Source organism: Acomys minous (assembly GCF_964271855.1).
Source record: "Acomys minous genome assembly, chromosome: 13".
Lineage (NCBI taxonomy): Eukaryota > Metazoa > Chordata > Mammalia > Rodentia > Muridae > Acomys > Acomys minous.
In genome coordinates, this window is record NC_140495.1 from 53,587,695 (window position 1) to 53,600,383 (window position 12,689).

Here is a 12,689-nt window from a genome sequence, read left to right on the forward strand (position 1 = left end):
TTGGAAACCTGCCCCCCATTACCCAGAAACAAAGGGCACAACATCCAGTCACAGATGGACAGTGAGCACAGTCGTTGGCAATGGCAACAGAGAGGATAAGCATCAAGTAGACTCCCCCAAGGCCAAGGCACTCTACACACAACTAGAAAGCTGGTCATTATGTCACAAAACACAGGAACAGAAGAATTCTGACACGACCAAACTTTTGTCACCATGCTGCAAAAAGAGACTTAAAAGTACATTTGTATGCAGAAAATTAAGACAAAGAAAGGGTTTTATTTAAGTTCTATGTTTTCATCTGGCAGTGTGTGTATGTGTGTGCATGAGGGCGTGTGCATGTTTGTGCAGGTGTGTGTATTCCTGTGTGTGTATGTGGGTGCACGCGTGTGTGTGTGTGTGTGTGTGTGTGTGTGTGTGTGTGTGTTAGATTGAAAGGGAATTTATCTTACAGTCTCAAGCATTTGATTACTTGATCTTCTGTTGGAGATTTGGGGGGAGGGTTAGAAGGTTTGACCTTGCTGGAGGAAGTGTGTCTCCAGGGGTCGGCTTTAAGAGTAAAATCTCTCTCCTACTTCCATTTTGCCCTCTTCACTTCACTTGCATTTGAAGATATGATCTCTCAGGGTCTTGCTCCTGATGTTTGCTGCTATGCCTCCCTGGCATGATGGACACGTAAATAAAATAAAATAAATAAATAAAATAAAGTTTTTCTTTCATAAATTGAATTTGTTCATGCTGTTTAATCATAGCAGCAGAAAGGTAACTAATACAATGTACATGAATTATTTTAAAGATATTTGGGAGTGAGTTGAAAGGATAAATTGATCTTCAACTGTTCACGCATGTGCTTAAATTTAAGTCATAGGTGGTGATGGGCTACTTTGCGAATAATTATGAATCCAAGGTAATGCTTTGGTATCTTTTTATTGTGCTGATAGACAAGTTCATTGGCAAATTATTTCAACTATTAATGGATATAGGAAAGGCCATTCAATGTCATAATTTTAAAAAGTGATTTCCAAGGAAGTTAAGGTAAAAAGAAAAGTAGAATCATCACAATTTTTTTCTCTACTTGGAGATGCACAGACACCTTTCAGAGGATGGAAATGAGATTTGTGAGCATGCAGGATGACCCATGCCTGTTCCCAGCTCTCAGGAGGATGATCCATGCCTGTTTCCAGCTCTCAGGAGGATGACCCATGCCTGTTCCCAGCTCTCAGGAGGATGACCCATGACTGTTCCCAGCTCTCAGGAGGATGACCCATGCCTGTTCCCAGCTCTCGAGAGGTCAAGGCAGCATCCAGGATGACCCATGCCTGTTCCCAGTTCTCAGGAGGTCGAAGAAGGAAGTTTGCTATAAATTCAAATCTAGTTATGTAGTGAGTCACCAGACAGATCAGAGATATACAGCAATACCTACCACTCCCAAAAGAAAGAAAGAAAGAAAGAAAGAAAGAAAGAAAGAAAAGAGAGAGGGAGAAGGGAGGGAAGGAAAAGGAAATCTACAGTAGCTAAATGTCTACAAAGACCAAACTTTACCCAAGGGGATAGCTCAGAGGGGAATCTATTGGTAAATTTCTCTCATGCATCTGGCACTATCTCCCAAACACCCAACAACAAGGAAAACACTCCCGGAAGCTGCAGAGGGACGCAGAGACTTTCAAAATGGAGCTGTCTGGAACGGGGGCAGAGACTTCCACTAAGAACAGAAACAAACAAAAGCTCAGGCTCATAGGTTTCTTAGGGAGAACAGCAATGGAGAACCTTCCTTTAGCCAGCAGGCCCGGAAGGCAGGCCAGAAGGGGGCCATCTACTGTCACTTTGTAACAGAAACAGTGACTCATCATGAGATGAAGTCAGCGTGAGAGCTGTGTTACCAACGCCTATCTAAAGGTCTCAGGGCACTGAATGCTTGGGAGTGGGGGGATGCAACATGGGGTTTTTGCCGACAATATACAAACAATCTTCGTAACATTTAGTAACAGCTCCTACCTCATATTAAACTCTCATACTTTGGAGTTTCTTATGTGTAAATTCCTCTCAGGTTTGTTGTTTCCTTTTCTCGTTCTTTTAAAATATGGTTAGATGAGTTTTGGAAAACAACAACAACAGGAAGCCATAATATCTTTCTCCCCTACGGAACCCCTTACGCCCTTTCAGAATCCCATTGCCACTCACCAAAGTGCCCCGTAGTGACTTGGTTTAGACTTTAGGAAATCTTACAAGGGCAGGCCCTACAGTGTGTGGGTTTTCCTGGAACACTTCACCAAGTGTATACAACCCCCGCCCACTGTAGCTCATGTTAGCAGTAAACGCCAGCTTGTTTATCCATTCATCTACCTGTCAGCATTTGAGGGATTCTAGGTGTGGGCTGTTATGAATTAAGCTACAATAAAAAAATTGTTTAGTGGTACTTTGACATATTCATAGAGTTTAAAATGACAGATAGCATTTGCTTAGGAAAATGGTTTTGCAGTGGGAAACTGAATATATATATATATATATATATATATATATATATATATATATATATATATATATATATATCCATGGCATACTGAGAAAATGGCTGTGGGTTAGGATGACACTTGGCGGGGGCTGAATTTACCTTCCCTCCAACCCCAACACCCCAGCTGCCCTGCTCAACCCAGCTGAGGACACAGTTCTTGAAAAGCAGTGGGCTGCAACCTTAGTTACTACACTAACCCAGAGTTCTAAGCAGAGATTTGATGGTCGCTCAATGGCGCTGTTGCACAATTAACATTGTATAAAGCCTATAGCGTGGGGGCTATTTTGTGATCAGTTGTTTGGGGTTTCTTCATTTAAAAAAAAACCTCAACATTTGACTTGGAAAACATAGAACAACGTGTGAATCAATATAAAATATGATGAGGCTTAAAACACCTATGAATTAGTCTCCAACTAGAAATCAGAGCGTTCCCATGCTTGTGCCCATGTGGCTGGGATTCCTCTGGAAAGAGGTGTGTTTTTCCATTACTAAAGAAGCATTTCTAGTCTTTTGTTAAAATATACTAATATTTACAGCTAAGAGCGAAAACCAGGTGACACAGCAACTAACAGAACCTATTTGGATGGAATCTCAGAGTGAACCTCACATTAGCAGGGTGAATGAATTTAGTATTAACATACTAGATAGCATCGTCTTAAGAGACCAGAATGTTTGCAAGCCTGCTGCCATGTGACTTAACGTGTGATGTCTTGAGAGCCTAAAAGACGTCAGTGTTCGAGGTTTCTGTGCATCTCCCCAAGCTCTGTGTGCCCTGCCAACAGGGACTCATGCAAGCTGACCCGCTCTCACGGCTAGTTCTACTGCCAAGTCCAGCACATCTATTTTATCCTCTATATGCTGAGCAGAGGGGACGGGGAGTCCGCCAGTTACACATGTGCCAGACAGTAATGCTTCTTGATATATTCGAATGCATTCACCACGTAGTTTTATGAATACTGCATTCATTAAAAACCAAGACTGCCTTTCTGGGCCAACAAGCTAAACGTCCTTGTGCTTTATAGTAATTCGTTGTTTCTTCTTTACACTAATAGGTTATGATTTTCTCTTAGGATCAAATGATGCTCGCTTACGCATTGTCTTTCAGAAATTCAGAACAACTAATGCATTGTGTCCACCACTCTTGAGCTTCCTCCATCCATTTCCTTAGACGTCTCCCCTGATGTCTCGCAGTCTCTTGGGTCAGTCCCACTCGCTCCTGCAGTTATAATAATTATGCCAGTCTACCTAAATAACACTCGCCACTGCACACACCACCCTACCCCTCCCCACGTACATTAACTGGCTCTTCCCTTTCATTTTATGAAGTCATGATTTGATCTGGTCACCCGACTCTACATAATACCTACAGGGCTTCCCAAATGCTTAAACATCCATGCACGATATAATGAACGCCACTGAGAAGCAGGAATTAACAGAGAATTATCTTTAAGTATTTAGGATTTCACCTGAAAAACTGAGTTTCATTCAACTCTAAGGGGACTTGACTCACAACTACTGAGCTTCATGGTGTGTTGAAAAGGCACAAGTCTGGCTTTCATCACACTTTACTGGCTGGAAAGCTTTCGGCTGCTAAGTAACCCTGGGCGTGTTTCTCACTTCTCCATCTGTTCCTTCATAAGTAAAGTAGCGATCAGGAGATAACATATGAGAAAGAGGTCATGGAGAGTGAGATGACGCACAGCACTCAGCGCTGTGCTGGGAACATGTCAGCTATAGTCCCTGTCCTCGTCTTCCTCATCATCATCGTCTTCGTCATCGTCAATATCATGGTCGTCATCATCGGAGTTCGGCGTGAGTTTCGGCTAATAGCTAGGAAATGTTGTCTCTTGTGTTCTGTAGCATCAGAGAATTTCATGTGACCCTGCTGTTTCAGAACTTGTCCAGAAGCAAAGGAATCAACTTTCCCTGGTTCCTTCCTGCTTTGAGATCTTACAGTAGTGGTTTTCAACCTTACTTTTACACAGTTCCTCATGTTGTGGTGACCCCTCAACCATAAAATTATTTTTTGTTGCTACTTCATAATTGTAGTTTGCTACTGTTATGATTCATAATGTAGATATCTGCGTTTTCAGACGGTCTTAGGTGACCTCTGTGAAAAGGTCTGGGAACATCTTAGAGGATAGGTGCGACATTTGCCTCCCATGTTCTACCAGAAGTGTCCACCAGATGGCACCATTCCCCCCACAGTCTCACCACCATGTATTTTGAGAAAACAGAAAGCAGTCCAGACTTGAGCTCTTCCAACTGGAGAGTGATACCTTACATATCCAGCCGAGGAAGTCCCCTGCCCTTCCCACCAGCCCTCTCACTATAGGAAGTCCCCTGCCCTCCCCACCAGCCCTGCCCTCCCCACCAGCCCTCTCCCCATAAGAAGAGGAAGTTCTCTGTAGAGTGGCCTTCTGGCTTAGGTCATTATGGCTGTCTCACTGGATCTATACTAAAAGGTGCTCCCCACCAAGGAGAACTTAATGGAGGTAGGGCGGGGAGTATAAGAAGTAATAAACGTTAGTAAAGAAACAAATCCAGCTAGGCATGGTGGCCCCTGCCTGTAATCCCAGCACTTGGGGAGGCAGAAGCAGGCAGATCTCTGTGAGTTCAAGGTCAGCCTAGTCTACAAAGCAAGTCCAGGACAGCCAAGGCTACACAGAGAAAGCCTATCTCAGAAAGCCAAATTAATCAGTTAATTGAACAAAACAAATACAATGTCCTCAGTCATTTACTACTTCTTTCTCAGCAAAGTGACTGCTCAAGGGGGAAATCTGGACTGACAGAGAGTCTTTGCAGAGACACAAGACCCCTCCCTGTCAGAGCAAATAGATACAAGCATACACCCTCCTCTGGGAAGAAAAATAACACACATGGGAACAAGAATAACTCTAGCCATGACACAGTATTTAAAGACCAGCAAACCCCCTTGCTGCTTCACACATTGGAAGCCCCTGAAGTAAATGACTAATTATATAGCATAATAGTGTGAGTTGGAATAAATGGTGAAGCCTCAGCTGTCGGTCTCAGAAGGGTGCCACTTCTCAGAGGGGCACATCATTCCAACCTGAAGCCCAAGCTTTCCCACAAGGGATCCCCCAAATCAATGCTTTGCGTGTGAGTGCTAGATATGCCTGGAAAGATCCCCAACATGGACACAGGCTCTGTGCTCCAGGAAGGTGGGGTGCAGCTCTCTGGAGCACCACCCTGTGTCTCACCTCCACAGCTGTTCCTGCACCTGGGAGGATGCTGGTTAGTGGAACAGTCTGAAAGGACCCTCCCTGGAATGCTTCTGGGGGCGTGCCCCCCTCTTTCCAAGCTCCTATCACTTATGCCATATGGTACCCCATCAAGAAGGGCTTCTGAAAGCCTGTTACCCACAATTTAAAAGAAAATACACAAAAAACCAAGGGATCACAGAAGCATCTGGGGTGATTGTAACATTTTAAACTATTTTTGAAATAAAAACCTTTCTGGATCATTCCTGTATAGGATTAGATGAGGCTCAATTACTTTGGCTACCACGTGACATTTGTGCAAAATGTCAGACCCTGGATGGTAGAAAGAACAATTTGAAGGAAAGCTGACCCAAATGACAACAGCGTCAGTACTAAGAAAAACACGTGCAGGTGCAGTCCCACTTGAGGTGCTTGAAGGCTTCTCTCGGCGGAGCATGAGTGTAGAGGGGTCTTGCTGTTCATGTTTCCCCCAAGAGCGCTGCTCTAGGAAGATGCAAACTTCTGCTCCTCAGATGACCCCCCACCGGGGGGGAGCAGGGAGAACTCCTTCTACTCAGAGCCATGTGGCAGGCACATGTCGGGCCACAGACTCTGTCAAGCACTCTTTCAAAACCACCTCCTCCAGCACAGTAAAAAAGACATATCTGGAAGTGGCTTTCGCAAAGCCACTGAGGCCACATATTTGTTCTGAGCTGTTCTCCTCACACAGCATGACACTGTTTACAGCCTGGAACCTTCGTAATGCAAGCACTTGGGCAGCAGGTCCACTGTGAGCCTGGCCTGTCAGCAGCTTCCCTCCTAACCCTTCCCTGCCCTGGGCCTCACGTCACCCTCTGCTCTGATCAGGGCCTCTTGGTGCGGTGAACTTCTCATCTGTTCCTTATATCAAAGAGTATGGCTGTGACAAGGCGTGCACAGAGGTCACATAAGGTGTGAACCTGATGTTCAGTCTTGGCCAGGGGGAAAGGAGCTTCTGAGCTAAACCCGGTGTGCAGAGCCGCCTGCTTCTGCTCTCAACAACACCACTCGGCGGTCACCCCAGGCTGAGCTCAGAACAAGGCAGATCACTGCATGATGAGAAGGGAGAAATAGCATCTGGTTTTCATTTTACATTCATTTGTTTTTATTTTACATGTGTGGTGTTTTGTTGTGCTACAGATGACTATGAACAGCCACGTGGATGCTGGGAATCGAACCCATGCCCTTTGGAGGAGCAACCAGTGCTCTTAGCCATGGAACCCCAGCCCCAGCCCTCTCCTTCCAGTTATGATGGCTTAGCACTCCTGCCACTCCCGTGCACTGTCCAGACTGTGTCACTGCACTTTATTACACACAACCGTGACTTGCTCACGCATAGCAATAGCTACGCTGGTTACATACGCTAATGCTGGGACTAGGACTATTCAGCTCTATAACGATGTCAATATGACTGAATGTTTACATCGCCATGCCTGCTCATTCGAATGCCTCCCCTGTCTTCCTTCCATGTTAATATTAAGAAAGAGGGCGTCTTCATCTTCTCTTTCTCAGAGCATCTCCAGCAGTTGTGCTAAGACTTTCTCGGGTATGTGAGTTACAGTAACCTGGCTGTTACTACAAATTTTGTTCAGATCTGTACCTCCTCAAGAAACATGTGCCTGCCCTGCCCAAGGAGGGATCAGCCCAAGTACAGGGTGGGGCCACACCTGCCCTCCAAGCCCTGCCCTGAGCTGGCGCAGCACAGAGAGACCATGGATCAACCCTTTGCTCCCACCCGACAGCTGCAGTTTCAGTGTCCCCCTGCCAAGCACGGAACGCCCCACACAAGCCTCTGCGGATGACAAAAAGCCTTTGTCTATGTACACACCCCAGAACGGCCATTTGGAATTCTGTCATGCCCTTCGCTAAGATTCATCTTCCTAAATAAAGCGCCCAGTCGTGTTTGTGGCATTGGCATCAGGCCACAGTACCCTGAGACGGAGCCGCGCCTGTGCCTAAGTGCCTGGCAGAGGACAGCAGAGAAACAACAGTCATGAGAGTCAAAAGAGCAGTCAGCAAGCCCTGGAACCAGTGGAAAGCTGAAGCCCTTGGCCCACAGACTGCAATGTCTTCATTTTGAAATTTACAAAATCTAACTCAGTACAGTACTAGAAGCTCAATTCTGCACTCCATGTGGCAAAGGGAAAAGGGTCCAGGCTGCTAAAGCTAAGAAAGAAAAGCTGCCCATGTTTCCACGGTTCTCCATACGATGATGTGTAACGTTGAGAGGCTAAAGTTGTCAGGTTTTAATAATAGGTAGATGCTAAGATTTTAAAGTTCTTCTGCCGATAGATAGTGCTCAGTGTTAACCCTTGAGTTGCCGGCATCACCATTCCTGAAAAGAGTGCGTTTTCCGGTAGAAGCTTCTAGTGGAAAGTTAACGTCCTTTGTCTCTGAACACATGGCTGTTCCTGCCCCAGACGATACAATGAACTGTGATGCTGTCTTCCATGCAGTGTTAATTGTCTTCACATTCTTAGAAAATGATACACATGTGATTTACACCTGTGCCATCAGGGAAATGAAAAGGCAAAGGATCGACTCTCAACATCACCTGCTTAGCTTTCAGAATAGGGACCGTACCAGGATGGAGGAAAATGGTATTTGTGTTGTAAATCTTCCAGAAAGCATGGGAAAGCCTTTACACAAATCATTCCAATTAAGCCAGCACATAAAACAGGTAGGAGATTAGTCGTTTCCTATAGAGGGACAGAGAGGGAAGATGGGGTCCTTTGCAAAAGGATGAAAATATTCTGAAATCACATGGTGGAGACATCTGTCTAAGTCAGTGAATGTACTAACATCCCACTGAGTCACACACTTGAAAATGGTAGATTGAACGGTACGTGAGTTCTACCTTAGTAAAGATGGGGAAAGATTAAATGGCCACAAGCTCTAGCAGGTGCACACAACTAGAGAAGGCATCAGAACAGAAGATAAAGGAAGGACAGAACCGGTCCAGCAGGCTGCTCCGCACAATGATGCTGTGTTAGCAGAGGAACCATATGTGACCATTATCTTTATCATGAAGAGCTAAGCACTGTGTTATGTGAAAAGGGTATTGCTATCTGATCACTGATTGAACTCTGAAGGACAGCATCATGTTCCTGCGGCCTTCCCATGATGCCACAGTACTGCACAACCATGGCGTGTCTGGTCACATGCCACACAGTACAGCACAACCATGGGGCGTCTGGTCAGTCGGTCATGCTCAAGTCCTAATGTCCTGTTTAGTTTTTTGTTCTTGTTGTTTGGTTTTTGTTGTGTTTGTTTTGTTTTGTTTTACTGGCACAAGAGTTACCTGAGAAGAGGAAATCAAAATTGATAAAATGCCTCCATAAGATTGGCCTAGAGACAAGACTGTGAGACATTTTCTTAATAAACATTTGATATGGGATGGATCCGCACATTGTAGGTGGTAATACTCCTGGACTGGTGGTCCTGGGTTCTGTAAGGCAGCAGGCTGAGCAAGTCTGTACGCAGCACCCATAGATGGTCTCTGCTTCCGTTCCTGCCCTGACTTCCTTCAGTGATGTGAGAGTGTAAGTGAAATCATTTTCTTTCATTCCCAAGTTGACTTTGGTCATGGTGTTTCATCACAGCAGTAGGAACCCTAACTAGGAAATTTTGTCATTGTGAATATCAGCGTCCCCGTTTCATATTTGATATGGTATAAAAGACAGGTCACAGATGAGCAATTACAGGCTGTTATCCTTTACAGACACCAAGGTGGATCATTAACCTCAGTGTTTACGTCTGTCTACTGGGGAGTCAATTACATGCCAGTTCATGGAAAATGGGAAGTCTGTAGAAAGGCCAGACATATAGTGAACATGCAAAACCCACAGTTTCTGAGTGTCATTGTATTACTGTTAACAAAAGTCTGCACTCTAGACATAAGCCTAAAATGAAAAACAAAAATGCAGGGAGCATGGCTAGAAATCGTGCCTTGGGTGTTGAACCTACCTGCGGCAATGTAGGAGCCTCCTCCAGCTTTGTAAAGGAAGTGACTGGCAAAGGGGGCTGCACAGATGATCAGAAAGCTCGCAGTCACGGCGGCCACTACGCCCAGGAGCAGGAGGACCGCCCAGAAGCCACGGTAAACTGGAAACCCGAGAACAAAGACAGAGAAACACGTTAGCCCTGTTTGTAGCAGGCTGACACACGAGGAGTTTGTCCCTCACTGTCCTTATTTCACTCAGGGACTTCTGGGTAGAAGCTCACACAGCGGGACCAGGGATCCTTAGCAGGCAGCCATGCTCGGCCACGCCCATCTCAACCACTTCAGTAATGCTTCCTGCTCAGCATCAGCACCACCCACATTCTGAATGTGCCACAGGGAGCTCATTTCTCTGACCACAGGTTTTCCTTTCTGGAAGGATCTGCTTAATGTGACCATCGACCGGTGATTGACACCAGCCACCCAAGGGCCACATGAATGGCAACCCTGTGACTTATGAATACTGCCTCATCTAACTAAGATAACATTTGTACAATGGTGAGTTCTGACAGACCTAACCAAAAGGCTAGCTTCTGTTTAGACCACGGCTCTCTTGGAAGCTAAGATAATAAAAGTTACACTGCTAAGAAAGGCTCATATCAATAGAAGAATACAAAAGCTAAAATGTAAAATTCGACATGCATGCAATGTGGCTTTTATCAAACGTATTACAGGAAGAAAGTGTCAGTGTGAACTTGTTTGGGAGCCTTTTCCTCAAGGACAGACAGGAATGAGGTGCTGCACGCAGCTGGTGATTAATGGATTGTGGGTCTGGTGATTTATAGTAACCAAATGAAAAGGCATCCTAATGATCATTTTTGAGCTGGATAATTACCAATCTATTAAACAAATTCATCATTTCCCTAAGGCAAAAATGCTAACATGAGTTCCCTTTTGTGCAAATGGTGTGGGCTCAGTGAGACATATTAGCCAAATTATAATTTTCTTAAGGAAAATATAGCATCTTTATTGGGAAATAAAAGTTTTTATTTTTTCAGTCCTGCCTTCGAGGAATAAATATGTCAATCAAGGGTAATCCCAAGAGACAAAGGGTAGGATTATAAGAAGTTGAGGTAGAGGCCTCACAGTTTGGTGGGATGAACAGGTCCTGTTGGTTGGGGCGACTCAGCTCTGTGTGCAGGGGTCGAGAGCTTAGCTTGCGACTTACTTTTCAATGCTGACACTTGGCCATAGCTCCCAGGCCTGCTGTGATATATGTCTCGTAGTCAGGTTGGCAAAATATTTAGTAGCCAAGAAACATAATTCTCCCGCGAGAGTGCCTCTGAATTTCTACCTCAGGGAAGCACAGCACTCAAGATCCTGAAGACGATCCATGGAGGAGCCTGGGAAGGGGATCTCTGTTGTCTGAGCAGTGAGGAAATCCTCCTTAAGTATTTCCGTTTGTCCCTTGCTGTTTTTCCACATGGCCCCATTACATAGATCTAAGCCATAGTACTAGGGGCCAAAACTGGACTAGAACTCAATCTAGAAGTGAAAGAAGATCGAGGAAACTGTGCGGGGGGAGGGAGCTGCAAGACTGCAGTTCTATGCTGGACCCTAACTAGCATCGAGCTCACTCCTGAGTTCCCAAGGGACTGTGACAAAGTCTTTGAGAACCAAATTACACTGCGATGTTTACTGCACCTCACCACAGAGCCAGTCCTAGGAAGGGCATGCCAAGTGCAGACCCCAGGGCTTCTGAACAGTCACATAATGCCAAAACTGCCAAGACAGACAGAAAGGATGAAAATCCTGGAATGATGGGTCAATTTTTTTTTGATTTTTTAAATATAAAGTTGAAATATAACATCCAAATCTGTGTAGGCTACAACTTAAAGCTGTTTTCTATACCAGCACCATGAAACTCGGACCAATGCTTTGGGGAACAGACAAGGAGTGAGCAACTGTGAAGGCACGGAGTCACAGCCCAGTTCTTGGGCAGATTCCCAGTGGGTATCAGGAGCGTGAGGGCTGCAGCAAGGGCTCCTGAAATGTTCAAGAAGAGAGGACATGTCTACAGCAGGCAAACCAGGCTGCATGTCTGGATTTCCAGTGACAAGTTCTGAAAATGTGAAAGCCTGGGGTGGGCTTAGCATCACAAAGGAGACAAGGACCTGGAGGGGGCGTGGCTTCTGGGAGGAAGCACGTGAAAGGCTCTGAGGAATGAGGAAGAGAAAAGTGAACAGAATTCCAGACATTTGTGTGCCCCTAAGGCAAGGGCACGAGATTTTAGAGTAGAAACGAAGTTATTGATGAAGCAAAGCCAGTCATCTCCGCAAGTGTGGGGAAAGGCAAAGTCATAGACACAAAAAACTCCAAAGTTCAGAAGGTCAAAGAAATTCTCTCAGACAGCTGAAAGTACAGTGACTAAAAACTAGAGATACAGTGAACATATTTAGAGAGAGAGAAGAATGTGCTGTGTCATATCCAAGGGAGCAGTGACCACAAATTCCTTTTCAAGAAGAGCAGAGGAGATATATATATATAAATAATATTATTTTATATATATTTTTATATAATCTAAAAATAAAAGAAATAATTAGAAAAACACAGGAGAGCACTTTAAAGTACCAGAAGGAAAGATCCCTTAGCCTGAGATTCTGCACCTACTGACAACATCTTGGAAAAATGGACAAAAAATAAGGGTATTTGTGAGCCAGGAAAGAAGCATTCGCCACAGCAGGCCCATCCCACAGGAACTACTGCTGGCATGGGGTTCTTGAGGTTAACGGGATTTAAAACAAGACCATGCATGAAAAATTCAAAATAAGAAAGGAAACAATAATGAGTATGGTGAGCTATCATTTTCTCCTAAGTCCCTTAAAAATGAATATAAATGTTAAGATTTAAGCTGTAGTCAGCAGCTACTCCGCAGTTGGGAGCACTGTTGTTCTTGCAGAGGACCTGCTACACACAC

At 44.8% G+C, this 12,689-nt stretch overlaps 1 protein-coding gene across 3 annotated transcripts in view; it reads right to left on the bottom strand.

Annotated features, from left to right (window-relative positions):
- Positions 1 to 12,689, bottom strand: part of TMEM182 (transmembrane protein 182) — a 57,392-nt gene that overhangs the window by 6,845 nt on the left and 37,858 nt on the right. For all 3 annotated transcript variants that reach the window (XM_084753632.1, XM_084753631.1, XM_084753630.1), the window contains one exon: positions 9,739 to 9,876. In XM_084753632.1, coding sequence (XP_084609758.1) covers positions 9,739 to 9,876 — 138 coding nt within the window. The remainder of the gene's footprint in view (positions 1 to 9,738; positions 9,877 to 12,689) is intronic.